The 18611-nt window shown below is 37.8% G+C and overlaps 1 protein-coding gene across 1 annotated transcript in view; it reads left to right on the top strand.

Moving 5' to 3' along the window:
- The window catches only part of LOC149191989 (uncharacterized), a 458880-nt gene that overhangs the window by 314145 nt on the left and 126124 nt on the right, over positions 1–18611 (top strand). Inside the window, exon 10 of the mRNA XM_089404452.1 lies at positions 2098–2183. Coding sequence (XP_089260578.1) covers positions 2098–2183 — 86 coding nt within the window. The remainder of the gene's footprint in view (positions 1–2097; positions 2184–18611) is intronic.

Genomic DNA, 18611 nt, shown 5'->3' on the forward strand with positions numbered 1-18611 from the left:
TCCACTAGGTGAGTGGTACTATAGAATTTCCCATCTAAAGAGGTGTTGGAAGATACATCCTATATAGTAATGATAAATTTAGCAACTGATCAACTCATTTGCTAGAAACAACTGTCACTAACCTACTCATCCAATGAAGTAGGGTGGGAAGATATATGCCTACCATACTATGTGTTTATTTGGAAAATGGAACTAAAGAGTCCATTTGAAGAGGTGTTGGAAGGAACATTATGTAATAGAGAGGAGAATGAAATATCCAATTCATCAAAGATCAACAATGGTAACTTGATCTAGCATGGTCAAGAGAAACAACTGTGTGGGCTTATGGATACCTAGTATAGTTGCACTTGATAGAGCATAACTCATAACTAGCTCAAAACAAAAAGAAGTGAAAGGGTTCTATGGACTTATAGGTGGAAACTACATCAAAGTGATTGAGAGGGGTTTCTTGTCACAACCAAGTGGCCATAGGCTTGTTAGAGTCACTATGGGTTTGGACTTGTAGTTGAGAAGTCCACACATCACCAACAAGGCTTGAATCCAATACAACTTGATCTATAAAGTGCATTGACATAGAAGGGTCCATCTAATCATATAAGATAAAGATAGAGAGTGCCAATGTGAATACATCAAGATTGGGTTTGAAATTTGAAGTAAAGGTGATCCAAAAACCTTAGATTTATAGTTCGTACAACAAATACCATTAAAAAAAGTCTTTAAATCAAAGAGGTAGGTTTCATAGAAATCCTAGCGAGGAAACATGAAAAAAAAATTGGTTTCTCGATGAGTATGTAAACATTGAATAGCCTCCAAAAGACATCAAGAAAATTTCCAAAAGGGTGTGGAGGAGGGTGCATGGGTATTATGCTTGTAGCAAGGCCATAGATGATGATTACCATCACTCCAACGCTTAGGCCATGGAGAATTAACGAGATGTTCCAGTTTTGATGTATTATACCTTTTTGGGATCTATTGAGATTCCTTTCTGAGAATTAACGTGTACGAGGTACTTTTTTATTTGGGAAGGAATTTCACAAAGTTTGGCTTTTTACAACTAATTTTGAGGCTTCTTTTAGATTCTTCAGTTGTTGAGGCTCCCCTTTCTTCTAAAAGGTGTTTTTGGGGGCGAGGAGGGGTGGATTTGAAGGGCCTAACGATTTTATTGTGGAAACTAGGTCTCTAGAGTCTTTTGTTACCAATGCTATGTGAAAGGAATTTTAATAAGGTATTAGGTTACAAGGAAGCTATAACTTGATATGAGATATCAAATGTCCAATCTGTAGAAAATTTTGAAAACATGACTTCATGAACAATATGTTGATTGGATGAACAAGAGTGCTGGTACACTATTTTAGTTTTAAAGCTATGAATTTTGCAGTTTCTCTAGTTTGTAGTGTACAAATATCTCAATAGAATGATGCTTTCTTGGACTATAGAATATGTGCAAAAAAATGCTTATTCTTATTTTTCTATAAAGTGATTGTTTCATTTATCTCTTTTTAGTAATTTTGTCTAGGTTAGCTGTGGTGATTTGGATGCTTATAAGTTCTTTAAGCTTTTACAATCTTACTGATTAGTTTTCTTTTGCATGGTGATAATGCCAATTGTAATATTTTTTTGGAAAGCCATGCATCTTTTGTTATAGAAAACATGTTCGACATCTTAATTTCTTTTAATCCTTCAAGCTACTTTTGAATGAGTTGAAAGAAAAACCCAATTTCTTTTAATCCTTCAAGGTATTTTTGAATGAGTTGAAAGAAAAACCCATTCTTAATTTTCTCTGAAGTGTTTGTTTCATTCCTTTGTTTAAAAATAATATTACTTAGGTTAGCTACAAAGTGTTTTGGATGCCTTGATAATCTCTCTGATTTGTTTTCTTTTGGAAGAATGATAATGGGTGTAATATTTTTTTCTTTTCAAAAGTTTGTATCTTAATGATTTAGTGAACATTTTCAACATCTTCATATGTTTTAATGCTCCAAGATGTTTTCTTTCTATTTTCTTTGATAATTATTATCAACCTAAGTTTTGTTTCTAAGCATCATATCTTGTTGAATATTCTATTCATACAATTTATTACTTGTATATATATTTCAGGTGTTGCATTGCTGAAAGTTGGAGGAAAATTAGTTTACTCTACTTGCTCAATGAATCCAGTTGAAGATGAAGCTGTTGTTGGGGAGGTTAGAAACCAGACATTTGAGAATTTTGAACAATCACATGCACATTGTTGCTTTTCTTGTTTAGTTCTAAAAATGTCTTTAATGGATTTGGAAAAGTTTACATATTATTGTACTAGAAATGGGTAGTGTTGCTGGCTAAAGCCACACCTAGGTTAATGTGGAGAAAATATTTAATTCTACTTGGTGTGGCCTTCGGGACAAGTCTCGAGTTGAGTTACTGCCACTCAAATCTCAACTCCTCCATCTAGGCTAACACCTAGTGAAGCCATGTTGAAGAAAGTGTAACTAGGTTTGGTGTTCATGATGACATGATCTTTGTATTTGATGTAATAAAAGGAAATAAATTATTTTGTAATCTTGCTACATGGGTTTCATGAGCAAGAAGTGTCTCTAGGTAAAATACTTCTTCTTGATGTCTTTAGGATTTATTTCTATGTCAAAGAATCATGTCATGAGTCCATGTAAATGTATACAAGTCTTCAAAAAGTGTAGCAACCCTCCAAGACCAAGATCAATGCCTCAAGAACAAGCACAAGAAGTCTGCAAGCGAAGATGATCACGTCGGCTACAAAGAAATATGAATTAAATATATAAATACAAGTTATGTCGGCTTGGTATAAAGACACATCGGTTCATGAAGTTATGTTGGCTCACATATGAGCCCTCACCACAGGCAGACAAGAACTCGCATAGAGGAGCCACAGTCAAGGGATGAAGCTGCAGTCAGTTAAGAGAAGGAGCTGCAGTTAAGATGGAGCCACAGTCAAGTGAAGCCGCAGTCAAAGTGAGCCCGCAGTCAAAGCCAGCCGCAGTCAAGGTAAGCCACAGTCAAGGTCATGAGGCTGCAGTAAGGAGGATGAGGTCTAAGGGTTCAGTTGTCTCCTCGGATGGGTTAAGGAGCAGCAGAACTAAGGTCTATACTTCCTCGGCGTACCTGTGACTTGAAAGAAAAAGCCCTCGGATGGGTATGACTGTGGAAAGAAGCACAGCATCATCATGTGATCTGGGCTAGATATAAATCTGTGACTACAACTTCAGGATCTTTGTTTTAGGATACGGATTTGCGTAGACATATCACCTCAGCATAGCTGATGATCCCGGTGGAAACATTACAGTCAATGTTTCATTGAAGATTAGAGAGAAAGCCCTCATTGCATGGAGTTACAATCACTGATCATAGTACAGAAAAGAACCTCAATCTCAGTAGCAATCTTGATTAAGAGAAGGATCTTGAACTATGATGTCAGTGCAGTGAAGTGCATCCATATAGCTTCCAGTCATGCCTGTGATGAGGATCTCGGTAAAGGTGCAGCATTGTTGTTGCAGCATGAAGATCCTGGTGTTGTAGCAGTGACAAAGGTCATGGTTTTGCAGTAGTAATAAAGATGGTGATGACCTCTGTGGTACAGCAAAGATAATGATCTCAACATTGACAGAAAGAGGATTGATGGCTTGGTCTTGGAGAGGCAGATTGTGTCAAGGGTCATGGTCTTGGTATTCGTCAATGGAATCTCTATAAGAAGAATTTACGCATGGGTTTTCCTCTCCAAGAGGGAGAGGTTTTGGCCCTGGCAGAAAGCCAAATCATTTGTGTTCTTGTCTCTTTTGTTTTGGTAGCAGTTTGATGAAGTTAACAAACACATGCTAATAATGAAGTAACTATCAAGCTAATATAAATTGTTTAAATGCTTCACAAATTGTTATCATGTTAAAGAAGAATCACCTTAATATGCATGCCCTAGATTCTTCAACATGGTATCAGAGCAATTGGTTCAGCAGTCAAGGAAAGGGGCAGAAAAGAGACATTCAGAGGACAAGACATCAAATCAATTGAAGAGACCAAGATCTGCAAAGCCTAGATCTAAGAGATAGTCTCCAACAACAGTCTACTACAGCAAGGATTCATAAGGATAACAGTCAAAAGATGAAGCTGCCAGATCTTAAGATTCATGGTAACACCTTCACAGTTTTGATCTAGGTTATGCCTCTCGCCAAAGAACAGAATCAGATTATCTACAACATAGTGTTCAAATTCGAATGGACAACACTAAATATAAATTATAAAATGAAGGTGTTTGATAACACTATTTGATGGGTGCTGCATAGACTCCTCACACATAAATCGAGATAGCTCGAAGGCAAAGATCTCAGTCAAAGGAAGCACCTATGTGCCTACTCCTGCCAACTTGATCAAAGTGAAGACTTCATCTTCACAATCAAGTAAGTACCCTTTCTTATTTTATAATCAAGTTTGTTTTTTATGACTTCACAACTGCAGGAAGACCTACTGAATGGGTCATCAAGGGTCTTGCATGGAATGAGAACGATTGTTATTATCCTTAGAGAAGTCAGTACATCAATGTCTCCTTTGAAGCCATAAGAACTCGTAGGGTTATATAAAGCAAGAAAGGAGACATAGGAAGAATGCACGAAATACTAGAGGACATACTATCTGAAATGCAGTAAAGAAGAATGAGGCAAATTCTTCATGAGATCTCAGCTACGAGATCTGGGAAAAATGGTGAGAAAATAATCATCATTGATATTGATAAGCAAGAAGGTTACCTTGATCAGCAGTCTGTGGTCTCTATGTCAGATAGAGAAAGGCAAAATGATGAGTCACATATAAGTGCAAGGAAAGTTGATAAGCCAAAACTATGTTCTAGAAGAGGAACACATATCGCCAGAAGGATGGAGGAAGCTGAGGAAAGGATCAGTGAAAGAGGGAGCAATGGATCTCCTATATGGATGAAATGGTATCCCTCTCAAAAGGATCCTATCAGAAGTCTCTACAGATATGAACATAGTAAGATGCATCGTGGCATCATGGAAGCAAGAGCTCGTATGAAATCATGAAGAACATCGCTCTTGGGAATCTCGTTGAATATTGAAGGAAAAGAAGAAGTCATCAAGGTCAAAGGAAACATTTGCCAGATGGAGATATACTAGATTTTGAAGGATCTCTGATAGAGATCTCAGCGGAGGATCTCCTAGTCCGGGAAGGCAACAAATGTCTCGTAAAAAATTCCATCTCTTGGAACTCATGAGATGGTGGTTCAATGACATGAAGAATGAAGCAGATCAAGGGATTGAAGAATCGTTCAATCAGGGAAGCTGCTGAAAGATACCTGAAGAAAAATAAGGTATGTATGATTGTATTTGTATTTGCATTTGATATTATAATGTCATGATATGTGGTTGCAGATAAAATGGATCAAGCATGATCAAGAAGAAAAAGATCTCCTCCTCTGAAAGGATGCAAAAAGACAAAAGTCAGATTAGATGAAATCAACATAATATGTCCTCATAATGCAGTATGAGGTAGTTGATGACCATTGAAGAACTATGAGAGTTCCTGGGAATAAAAGATATGAGAATGGAAGAGATCGTGAAGCATGCAACCATGATGAAGGCAGTCAACATCCAGAGGATCAGGAAGACTTGACCAGGAAACCTCCCAGAATGATGTGAAGACTCTGATGGAAGTCTGAAAAGATCAGGACCCTTGACAACATATATCATTGGGAGATGTGTCAACATGTGTGTAGGATGATTGATGCCTACAAGAAGATGTCACTGAAAGAAGGCCATCACCAAAAGGTAATATGTAATTTGTTTTTGGTGTCTGACCTCTTGGTACAGTCTGGGTATGTGTGCAGGATCTAGGAAAGGAGAGTTGTGAAGGATGTCACAACTATGTACCTTGTGATCCATAGCAATCATTGTTGATGAAAAGTGAAGACAGATGAGCTGATAAAGGAAGCCCCAAATGTAAAGCCAAGGAGGATACTTTCCGAGAAAGAGGGAATGACGTGACGAAGGAAAGTGATGGATGACTACACCCTACATGTGAAGAAATTGATGACATCGAGATCATGGATCATCATTCAACTAGAAGACCCTATAAAGTATTGATGACAGAGTCCCTGTGTAAGAGGGAGCTCTGGGTGGTTCTTATGAGTAAAGGAACTCGAACAAGTTTCTGAGTAAAAAGAAACTTGGAACTCGTCCCTGGTTAAGAGGGAGAGTTAGACACAACATTCTTTTCTTCAGTGTGGAAGAAAGAATGGAGGGTTGTGTAATCATCTGGCATCCAACACTCTTTGAGGATGTGGTAGGGCATCCAAGACAAGAGTGGGCAAGAGGACCGATATTCTTGAGGGCTGGGAACCCAAGATGAGAATAGTCCTAGTAGGGCATACTTGGAGAACACTCGGGTGGGTATGACCCTAAGAGAGACAATGATGATGCGTGTTTATCAGTCATTGGTCTCGCCAACATTGTATGCTCTGATCTTAGTGAGAGATAGCGCTGTTAGTCAAGCCCTTGCTAAATGGAAACAATGTTGGCTGAAATGATGCTATAACAGATGGATTGCAAATCCGATTCTTCTTATGAGAAATTCTTCAGATTGAGAATGACCAAGTACCATTATGAATACCTCCCTAGTTAAGAGGGAGTGTTGAAGAAAGTGTAACTAGGTTTGGTCTTCATGATGTCATGATCTTTGTATTTGCTATAATTAAAGGAAATAAATTATTTTCGTAATCTTGCTACATGGGTTTCATGAGCAAGAAGTGTCTCTAGGTAAAAGACTTCTTCTTGATGTCTTTAGGATTTATTTCTATGTCAAAGAATCATGTCATGAGTCCATGTAAATGTATACAAGTCTTCAACAAGTGTAGCAACCCTCCAAGACCAAGATCAATGCCTCAAGAACAAGCACAAGAAGTCTGCAAGCGAAGATGATCACGTCAGCTACAAAGAAATATGAATTAAATACATAAATACAAGTTATGTCGGCTTGGTATAAAGACACATCGGTTCATGAAGTTATGTCGGCTCACATATGAACCCTCACCACTATATATACCCACGAAGGGTCAACTCAAAAGGTAGATCTTCGCATTCCCTGTCTGAAATTTCGGGTGAAGTATTGGGTGCAGGCAGGTGCATTTGCATATGGGTGCAGGAAGCTTAATCTCGTGTCACTGCAGGCAGACAAGAACTCACATAGAGGAGCCACAGTCAAGGGATGACGCCGTAGTCAGTTAAGAGAAGGAGCTGCAGTTAAGATGGAGTCGTAGTCAAAGTGAGCTGCAGTCAAAGGCAGTCGCAGTCAAGGGAGCCACAATCATGGTCATGAAGCTGCAGTAAGGAGGATGAGGTCTAAGGGTTCAGTTGTCTCCTCGGATGGGTTAAGGAGCAACAAAAATAAGGCCTATACTTCCTCAGCATACTTGTGACTTGAAAGAAAAAGCCCTCGGATGGGTATGATTGTGGAAAGAAATGCTGCATGATCATGTGATCTGGGCTAGATATAAATATGTGACTACAACCTCAGGATCTCTATTTTAGGATACAGATCTGCGTAGACATATCACCTCAGCGTAGCTGATGATCTCGGTGGAAACATTACAGTCAATGTTTCATTGAAGATTAGAGAGAAAGACCTCATTGCATGGAGTTACAATCACTGGTCATAGTGCAGAAAAGAACCTCAATCTCAGTAGCAATCTTGATTAAGAGAAGGATCTTGAACTATGATGTCAGTGCAGTGAAGTGCATCCATATAGCTTTCAATCATGCCTGTGATGAGGATCTCGGTAAAGGTGCAACATCGTTGTCACAACATGAAGATCCTAGTGTTGTAGCAGTGACAAAAGTCATGGTATTGCAGTAGTAATAAAGATGGTGATGACCTCTGTGGTACATCAAAGATAAGGATCTCAACATTGCCACGAAAGAGGATTGATGGCTTGGTCTTGGAGAGGCAGTTTGTGTCAAGGGTCATGGTCTTGGTATTCGTCAATGGAATCTCTATAAGAAGAATTTACGCATGGGTTTTCCTCTCCAAGAGGGAGAGGTTTTGGCCCTTGGCAGAAAGCCAAATCATTTGTGTTCTTGTCTCTTTTGTTTTAATAGCAGTTTGATGAAGTTAACAAACACATGCCAATAATTTAGTAACTATCAAGCTAATATAAATTGTTTAAATGCTTCACAATTGCTATCATGTTAAAGAAGAATCACCTTAATATGCATGCCCTGGATTCTTCAACAAGCAAAGGGGGTGGACCCTAGGAGACAAAATAAACTAAGGCTCGATTAAGTTAAGCTAAACTAAATTGAGTTCTAGGAGTTAAAAGAAATTAGACAAGATACAATCCCATCAACAAAATGAACCATGACATATACTTCAAAGCATTCACAAGTAAATAACCATAAGTATCATGAATCATATATAAACCATAGATGTAACAATGATAAACAAATGAATGAAGTAGCTGATAAACAAAAGATATGAACAATGCGACCACTGCCAAGAGAGTGCTTGCCAAAGTAGATGCTTGAAATAAAGTACTTGAAAATGTCAAATGCTAGAAAGTAAAGTACTTGGAAAATAAAGTGGTTGAATTGGAATGTACTTGAAATTGGAAATGTCAATTACCTAAAAGTAAATAAGTACTTGGAAAATAAAGTGCTTGAATTGAAATATACTTGAAATTGGAAATGACAATTGCCCAAAAGTAAATAAGCTTGTAAAGTAAGAATGTAATGAGATAATAATAAAGTACAAAAAATGCTACAAGGTAGAATATGATGGAGTGTACTTGGTTGATTTTAGATTAAGATTAAATTTTCACTTGAGATTAAGTTAATTCAGTTTGTGTATGCACAACATGCAAATGTGTGAATGCAAAACTTAAAACCTAAGTCACATGACACGAGGACACGAGAAATAGAGGACACGTAAATATGAGTATTCGACACAAGACACAATGGCCCCGAAAATAAGACACAAGGGACACATTATATATATATATATATATATATATATATAAGTTGCACGAAACGGGGAAATGGGTACGAGTTTCGGAAACGGGAAGCGATACGAAACGCGACCTCCCCAAATTTTGGAAACGGGGAAACACGAATATATATATATATATATATATATATTGAAAATATTTAAATATATATATATATATATGTGCAATCATAAAGCATAAATGATACATTATAATCTATTACACTTAAACATTAAGATTTAATTTACATCACATTTACTCATGAATGATCACATAATGAAAATAAAAATATCGGAATATCCAAAAGCAACTATATATCCAAATCTCAAAAGCAGCGTTTATTTATATTAATATATGAGGCTGCAAGTACAATAAAGACTATAAGGCTGCAAGAGAGATCGAAATCAGGATTTTCTGCATCCACATCCTATTCTTTAGAAGGAGCACTGTTGTATTGGGAGTCTCCTCCTACATAGTCGAACGACCTTAGTGCTCTTGATTAAATACATGTTTCATACCCTAGTGCCCTACATGATCTTGATTATTGGGAGTTTCCTCTGCATAGAGGGCTTAGTTCTCTTGTTTAAATACAAGTTCCATACCCTAGTACATGATAAAATCCAGTGGAAACATTGCAATCCCTCCAATCCTGAAATCCTAAAAAACAAATAAGTCTGCTGGATTTTGAGTGAGATCTAAAATTCTACTTTCTCCATATGAAATCCAATGAGGGCGAAACCACTCTCAAACATCCAGAGTCATTTCATGGTAATGTTAAAAATTTAAGTAAAAGGATGAAAATGAAAAATAAAGGAGAATATCACTTTTACTTTAAGAATTTAACATTACCATGAACTGCATATCCCTCAAACTTCCTGATGAATTGCATATCAACACTAGGGCAAAAATTCACTTTTATAACTTTAGACACGCATCTAGAAGCAACAAGAAGTCACTAACATACCCTAAAAGTAAATTAAAAAACGAATTAAAAAAAAATTTAAAAAACACAATTTAATGAGGAAACGTGGGTCGTACGGCCTTGAAACGCATTTCCGGCCATACTGGCCACGTTTCCGTTTCGGGAAACGTGGCAGTATGGCTAGAAACGTGTTTCACGGCCGTACCAAACGTGTTTCGTACCCGTTTTCGTACGGAAACGGACCTCTATACCACGTTTCCTGCAACATATATATATATATATATATATATATATATATATATATATATATATATATATATATATATATATATATATATAGAATACTGAAATATAGTTCTTGATCGTGTTAATTTTTGCAACTGCGGTAAAATTCCACATTGGACAGTGCAAATGACCAATATAATGATTGCATTAGATTCCTCTTTTCGAGAGGACCAAAATCGACCTAAAGATCACCTAATTTGGTTAAGCAGAAGTTGAGTTATGAATTATTTTATTCATACATGTATTATGGAATGGGTTAGCTCTAACCACTTGAGTAACTACTTGGGTCAGTCTTAACCCCAAGTGACCCCTCAGGAAATCCTATAAATAGAAGATACGTCAAGATCATTTGGACACATCTTCTCTTCTCTTTTGTATTGGTTCGCACAGGTTCGACAGAAGGAGTTCGCTCAAGGGTTTGAAATTACAGGTGAAAGGTTCACTCTGGGTTAGGATCTTTTGATCTTGGTTGCTGGGACATAAGCCTATGAGAGCGATTATGGACCCTTGGACGCTGGCACAAAGGCTTATGGGAGCAACTCTAGGTTTTTAGAGGTAGATCGGAGGGTTCCAGTCCCTGGTCGCTCGCACAAAGTAGTATTGGGAGCAACGAGGACATCAGGGTCGCTCGCACAGGTCGACAAGGGAGCGACTTTGGGTCTTTGCAGTTTAGTGCCAGAGTTGCACGCATAGAGACCTCCTCCTAGGAGCGACTTTTCAGTCACCGTCGCTCGCATACTGTATTCGTGAGGGAGACTCAGAAGTTTCAGTCGCTCGCAAACAGTGTTGATGAGAGTGACCTAGTTCAGATCTAGTGTTTTGACATCTTGACTTCAGTTGATTTCAGGGATCAGGTAGATCTAGGGTTCTCCCTTCTAGTATACAAATGTGCAGGTCTGTAGATATGATTTGTTAGTTTGTGCTGCAAACATATGTATTGGGCTCATTGACAGTGACATCAATACTCAACAGTGATCGACACAGTGACAACAGTACCCAACAATGTTCGGCATAGTGACAACAGTATACAACAATTGACATCAGTTTGTGACAACACATTACAACCATTAGTATGAGGGTTTTGATTCCTAGCATGATTAGATCTGTTTCATAGATATCATTATTGTTTTGCTGCATAGACAAAGTTATGGATCATTGTACTCTCTTTTGCTGCATCATTTGATGACGATCTAAGAAGAAGAAGATTTGCAAGGGTTTTCCCCATAGTGGGTTTTGCCCTGGTCTTGGACCAATCTTGGTGTCTCTATATGTGTGCATTGCTTTCTTCTACTGTTCCTTTTATGTTCCGCTGCATTGATGATGTTGTTTCTTTCTATGTAATTGCATATGTTGATGTATAATGGTGTAGATCTGAATAATGCAATGATGATATGGGGTGAACTTAATGTATTAATGATGAAATGCAACTATCATAGCAAAGAACAATGTCGCCCTAAGAAAATTTAACATATCCATATTAAGTTACTGAAACAGTGAAATATAGTATTAGTCTATTAATTTACTAATCAATGATGTCCAATGATTCAGTGCATTGAGAAATCAATGCTAGTAGAATTAGGGTTAGATTTCTCTTCTTGATAATTACTTGTGAATTATGTTGGCTTCTTTTACTTATTTGTTATATTATCTTTCATCAAGAAATTACCAAATTATGTTTGTATGAAGATCACAAAAACACAAAACATAAGATGTAGGCACTTTGCGAGGGCAAAACACCTATCTAGGGGAAAACCCAGTCAAAATCTCTTCCTTCAATAGTTTTATTGAGACTCTTCAACCTAGACATAGACCTCCTCCAACCACCAAGTCAGCCTTCTCATGCAACAACTTCGACCTGAAGTAGCAACACTTTGACCCAGTAAATGGTAACAACAACAACAACAACTTCGACTTGACAAGAAAGACTTCGATCTCCTAGAGGAAGCCACATGAGAGAGAGAGATAGATAGCCCAAAATTTCGATCTTGCCTTCTTCTTCCTTCTTCAAAATCACACTCCTTTTAGCATCCTTTTCTACTTCGCACTTTCCCAACTCTTTCTTCTACATGTCAAACTTGTGTGTGAGTGAATGAATGCTCCAAATGAATTCGATCTCCTTGTATATATAGGCTTGAGGTGAGGTCAAATTGCCCTGTTTGAGGCCGACTTGATTTCCTTGAGGCCAACTTGGTGTGTAGGTGTCAAATACCTAATTTGACTCAATAACAAATCTTTTTACATGATCTAAGAAGAGTCTCATAAAATATACAATGACTCTAAAGACTCAATATAAATCCTAGGAGTCCTTAATGGAAACTTTGACTAATAAAATATGACCCAAGCATGAAACCCATGCTTTAATAAGTCGTTGTAATAATAATAAAAATTCTTTTTCATTCTTTTGACAAGTACATTACAGAATGACTCAAATACATTTACGAAGATCGAACCTAGTTACATTTTTCAACACTCCCTCTTAACTAGGGAGGTATTCATAATAACATATACAAGTACAAGGGAGATTTGAAACCATATGAACTATGAAGAGTTTCGGCACCACAATGCCATGGACTAGATTCTTGACCAGGGAAATCTATCCAAGGTCGTTCTATAGTTTAGGCATTAATGATGCCATGGACTAGATTCCTGAGCAGGGCAATCTATCTGGGTGGGACTAAGATGGACTAAAACTTTCAGCCTCTCTAGGTACCATCAGGCTTACTTGCTAACCATCAACCTAGGGATCTAGGTGCGTATCCGAGGTCAGAGCTCTATGACCAACACCACCGTCGCTACTTCGGGATCTAAACATCAACACATAGTGCCGGCCAGATGTCTTCCCAAACAATGTGTTTGACACAAAGCCTACACAATTCTCTTCCAAACTTTTATCATCATCAACAAGATCAACAATATCAACTAAACTAGGCATGCTTCTAAGATATTCAAACTTCTTATTAGGAAGAGACTTTGTTAGTATATCAACTACCTGATCATTTGTCGGGACATACTGTAGCTTCACTATCCCATCTTGCACCAAGTTCCTAATGTAGTGGAACTTATTGTTGATATGCTTCGTCCTAGCATGAAACACGGGATCACCAGATATCTTGATGCAACTTTGATTATCACAATTTATCACAATAGGATCCAAAGGCTTCTCGAACAAATCTGTCAGAAGCTTCCTAAACCATACAACCTCCTTTCCTACTTCAAATGCAACCACATACTCTGCTTTAGCACTACTCAAAGCAACATGATCTTGCTTTCTACTAATCCATGAGATCATGGAAGATCCCAAACTAACGCATCCACCCATAGTGCTTCTTCCATCGGTCTCGCAAAGATATCTCAAAATATGCTGGCAACTATCCAGTGATCATGACGAGGCTCCAATTGAAACTGGCTAAGAATGTTCACAAAAAAGCATATATCTGGCATAGTATTTACCAAATACATTAGAGAACCCACCGACTGACGATAGGAGGTAGGATCTACGAGACTTGAGTCAAAGCTCCTTAACTTCTTGAGATTGGTGATGATAGGTGTAGTCATGGGCTTGGAATCCATCATCCCAAATTTTTGCAACAACTTGATGATATACTTTCCTTGCCCCAAATATATATCCCTAGGATTTTGCCATACTCCCTGACCTAGGTAATAGTGCATCAGTCCTAGATCCATCATCTCAATTTTGGTTGCCAACATCTTCTTGCATTCTTGTATCCTTCGCTCCGCACTTGTAATGAATAGATCATTCACATATAGTAGAATAATGATTGACTCATTATCTACAACCCTGATGTAGAGATTTGGATCAACAAAACTCTTCACGAACCCAATTCTTAGAAGGTATGCATCCATTCTTGCATACCATGCCCTAGGAGCTTGCTTCAAACCATATAGGGCCTTCTTGAGCCTACAGACATGAGTTTCTTTGCTATTTACTTCAAAGCCTTCGGGTTCTCAATGTATACTTCCTAATTGATGGTCCCATTCAGAAATGTTGTCTTCACATCCATTTGATGGATATTCTATCCCATTGTGTCAGCCAATGAAACCAAAGATCTAATGGTAGTATACCTTGCACTAGGTGCAAAGGTTTCTTCATAATCTATGCCTTCCTTTTGAGAGAAACCCCTTGCAACAAATCTAGCGTTGTATTTGTCTATACTTCCATCAACAACGTGCTTGATCTTGTAGATCCATTTGGAGGTGACAACCGTTTTGTCAGTAGGTCTAGGAACAATTTCCCAAACCCCATTCTTCATGATGGATTGGTATTCTTCCTGCATTGCCTTCTTCCATACTTCTTGATGAGTAGCTTCTTCAAATGTAGATGGTTCAGCTTCAATCAGTTTTCTCATATATGCAGCATATCTAGAATATCTTTTTGGCCTTTTACTTTCTCTAAAGGTTCCTTTCGTAGCTCCATGTCCTTCAGTGTCTTCAAGAGTAGTTTTTAACCAATTTGGCCTCTTCCTTGTGTTCGGTATGATCACAAGTTGAGTGGGCTCACTTGGTCCTTCTTCTTCTTCTTGAATTGTAGATGGATTGTCGTGTTGTACTTTCGAATATAGGTATATCTTTGTCATCGGAATCAATAGGAATGTCCTTGGATCTTTTGTATGCTTGATTTTCATCAAATATAACCTCCCTGCTTACTTCAATATGTCTTCCTCCTTGATGTAGATTCTATATGCCTTTGATGAGAGACTATATCCAATGAAGATCCCTTTGATGCTTGTAGAATCTAACTTCTTTCGTTTTTCCTTTGGAATGTGGATATAGGCAGGAGTCCCAAAAATTTGGAGATGGTCCACACTTTGTTTCTTCCCTGTGAATGCTTCCTCCAGTGTCATATTCCCAAGTATTCTACGAGGACTTCTATTTTGAATATATACTGCTGTCATTGCTGCTTCTCCCCATAGAAATTTAGGTAAGTCTTGATCAAGGAGCATTGTTCATATACCTTCTTCAATTGTCCTCTTCTTTCTTTCGGCCACTCCATTTTGTTCTGGATAGTAGGGAACAATAGGCTCCCTCTTAATTCCCGCTTCTTTACGATATGCAATCAATTCTTTAGAAGTATATTCCCCACCATTGTCAGATCTCAAAGTCTTTATTTTTCTTTTAGTCAGGGTTTCCACTTCAGATCTAAACTCCTTGAATTTTTCAAATATTTCATCCGTTTTCTTGAGTAGGTAGAGCCACGTCTTTCTAGAGTGATCATCAATGAATGTTACATAGTAAAGATGACTTCCAAGTGAATTGTCAGACATAGGCCCACACAATTCAGAATGAATGAGGTCTAATATTTCTTTAGACCTTGTTTCACTATTTGAAAATGGTTTTATTGTATGTTTACCTAGAGAGCATCCCTTGCAAACTCCTTCATGATCTTCTTTGATATCAAGGATGCCATGAACTAGTTGATTAAGAGTGGGAATAGCCTTGTAGTGAAGATGACCATATCTTCTATGCCATAGCTCAATGGGATTGATTTCTATATGAACTAGAGCTTGAGGAGGTTGTGTAATGACTCTATGTATGTTGTTGAGATGTAGTTTAGCTCCATTCTCTAGCTTCAAAGATGTTGATCCCAGGCCTCTAACAACATAGCTTTTGCTGTCTCCCAATTCCACTGCATGAGAAGATGGTTCTTTTGATAGAGTTTGAAGTTGTGTACTTTCCCCTATCATACGCCTTGATGCTCCACTGTCATTGATCCATGCATTATCATCATTAAGTGAACCTGTAAGTGCAACTAAGAACCCTTGACTTTTGACCTTGTTGAATAGGTAGTAGAAGATCTTCTTGATCCAACTTCCTGCAGTATTGAATCCCATTCTTATCATAGAGGGAATAATCATTTCCTTCAAGCCAACGAAGTGATCTTCAATCTTCTTTGACCTTAGCTCTGATTCCATGTTGAGAAATCAATGCTAGTAGAATTAGGGATAGATCTCTCTTTCTTGATATTTACTTGTGAATTATGTTGGCTTCTTTCACTTATTTGTTATATTATCTTTCATCAAGCAATTACCAAATTATGTGTGTATGAAGATCACAAAAACACAAGAGACAAGATGTAGGTACTCTACTAGGAAAAACCCCTTTCTAGTGTTGAAGAAAGTGTAACTAGGCTCGGTCTTCATCAATGTAATTTTGATCTTTGTACTTGTAAAAGAAAAAATATTATTTTGTAAATTATAAAATGAGTTTCTTGCTCATTACATAGGTCCAACACATGTTGAAGTGCTATAAGAAAGTTAAAGCGTCAAAGAAAATGTTAAAGAGCTCTTCTTGAGCATATATGTAATGTATATGAGTCAATCTAGAGTCTAGATCAACCCTCCAAAACAAGCACGATCCCCTTGAAGAATACAACAAGCAAAACAATGTAAAATACAATCATGTCGGCCTGCAAATGAATTAAATAAGCTAAAGAAGTCATGTTGACTTGCAAATAGAGACACATGGAGGACAAACAACTATAAATACCAAGCTGGGGTCACCACAGGAAACACAGAAAACTCGGACTTCTCTGCAACTTTGGATGAGGACAGAGATACAAAACTTCAGATGGGTACAAGGTCTCAGACATCTCTGTTATCTTGGTGATAATGACAACAACGACAGGGTCTCCTCGTCGGTACTGATCTCGATGAAGGATGAAATCACAGTCATAGTTTCGGTAATGAAGGTGAACTCAGATCCCACTGCAACACATACATTCTCAACATTCTAGACAGTCACAATCTCGACATGATGGTGACTTCACAGTCATACATTCTTGACATTCTAGACAGTCAAGATCTTAGTGAGGTAGCAATCATGGTCTCGTTCTTAATGAAGACAAGGTCATGATCAAGTCCGCGGTCCAGCTCACATCCAAGTAGAAACACCTCGTTGACATGATGATGAAGCAGGCAGTGGTGCAACTAAAGACCTCTGTGGTAATATGATGATGATCTCGGTGAAGCAATAATGATGATGATGATCTAAATAGTAAGAAGAGGATTGTTGTCTTGGTCTTGGAGTAACCTAATAGATCAATGGTCATGGTCTTGGTATTCATCAATTGGAATCTCTATAAGAAGAATTTTGTGTGGGTTTTCCTCTCCAAGAGGGAGAGGTTTTGGCCCTGGCAGAAAGCCGACATTGTGTGTTCTTGTCTCTTTGTTTTGATAGCTATTTGATGAAGTAAGAAATACACACACTACTAAGATCAAGAAAAGATTGTGCTAATAAGCTAAAGATAAAATACCTCACAAATGTTTATCATGCTAAGAAGAATCTCCTTAACTCTAAATGCCCTAGATTCTTCAACATGGTATTAGAGGTAAGGTGCTGAAGTCAAAGGAAGGGCAACAAAAAGAGCCTTACAAGGATCAGTGTTCAAGAAGGGCATCAAAGCAAGGTTGAAGAGCTTTGTCAAGATTGAAGGATTAGTCTACAACAACAAGAACTTGTCTCCACATCACCATCACCAAAAGACCACCAAGACTCTCATCAAGATGTCTACAAAGCAAGGTAACACAAATGACCTCAAAATCAAAGATCACCTCATCTTGGAACAGGTTGAAACCTGAGCAACAATCTTGATCTACACTACAAAAGAAGGCAAAGCATATTGAAGGCAATAAGGCGTGGTCATCTTCAAGAAAGGATCATCTCCTTGCCCTAGAAGAAGATCATCCGAAGAAGCAGCAAATCATCCTCATCAAAAGGAGCAACCTTTTCTATTGAGGAAAGATTCTCTCATTCAAAAGGTCATCCAAGAAGAAGTACTAATACATCTTCTTGAACCATCATCAAAGCAATCAAGGTGAAGATTTCATCTTCACATGTCAAGTAAGTATCTTTTCATTCTATAATCAAATTTGGTTAAATGACTTCGTGTTTGCAAGGAGATCTATAAATTGGTTGGGTCATCAAGATTCCTTGCATAAAGGAGGATAGACATAGTCCTCTAAGTAGCTAAAGTCATTGAACATATCAAAAGGTCTCCTCTGAATTCATGGAAAGGGATACTTATGAAAGATCCCCTCATATAGCAATATTGGAGACATCAAAGAGATGTATATGATAAACTCATTCTCTGAAGGTGTAATTAAGAAGGTCACATGAAATCTAATGTACATGAAAGTAAAGGGTATAAAAGGATGTAGGATATCTTCATAAGGTCCCATCTACAAGATCTAGGAAATAAGATAATCATCATTGTTCTAACTGATAGGCAAGGTAACAAATGTCCATGAACAAGAAGGTTACCTCATTCAACAATTTGTGGTCTCTATGCTAGATAGAGAAAGACAAGTTGATGGCAAAAGTGTTGAAGGTTAGAGGATTCAAACATGTGCAGAAGGGAAAGGGAAGTTTGGTTCTCAAACAAGACAAAATAGTATA

The sequence above is a fragment of the Pinus tabuliformis genome, chromosome 2_2, assembly GCF_031772625.1.
Source record: "Pinus tabuliformis cultivar Carrire ecotype Pingquan chromosome 2_2, CPIR1, whole genome shotgun sequence".
NCBI classification, from domain to species: domain Eukaryota; kingdom Viridiplantae; phylum Streptophyta; class Pinopsida; order Pinales; family Pinaceae; genus Pinus; species Pinus tabuliformis.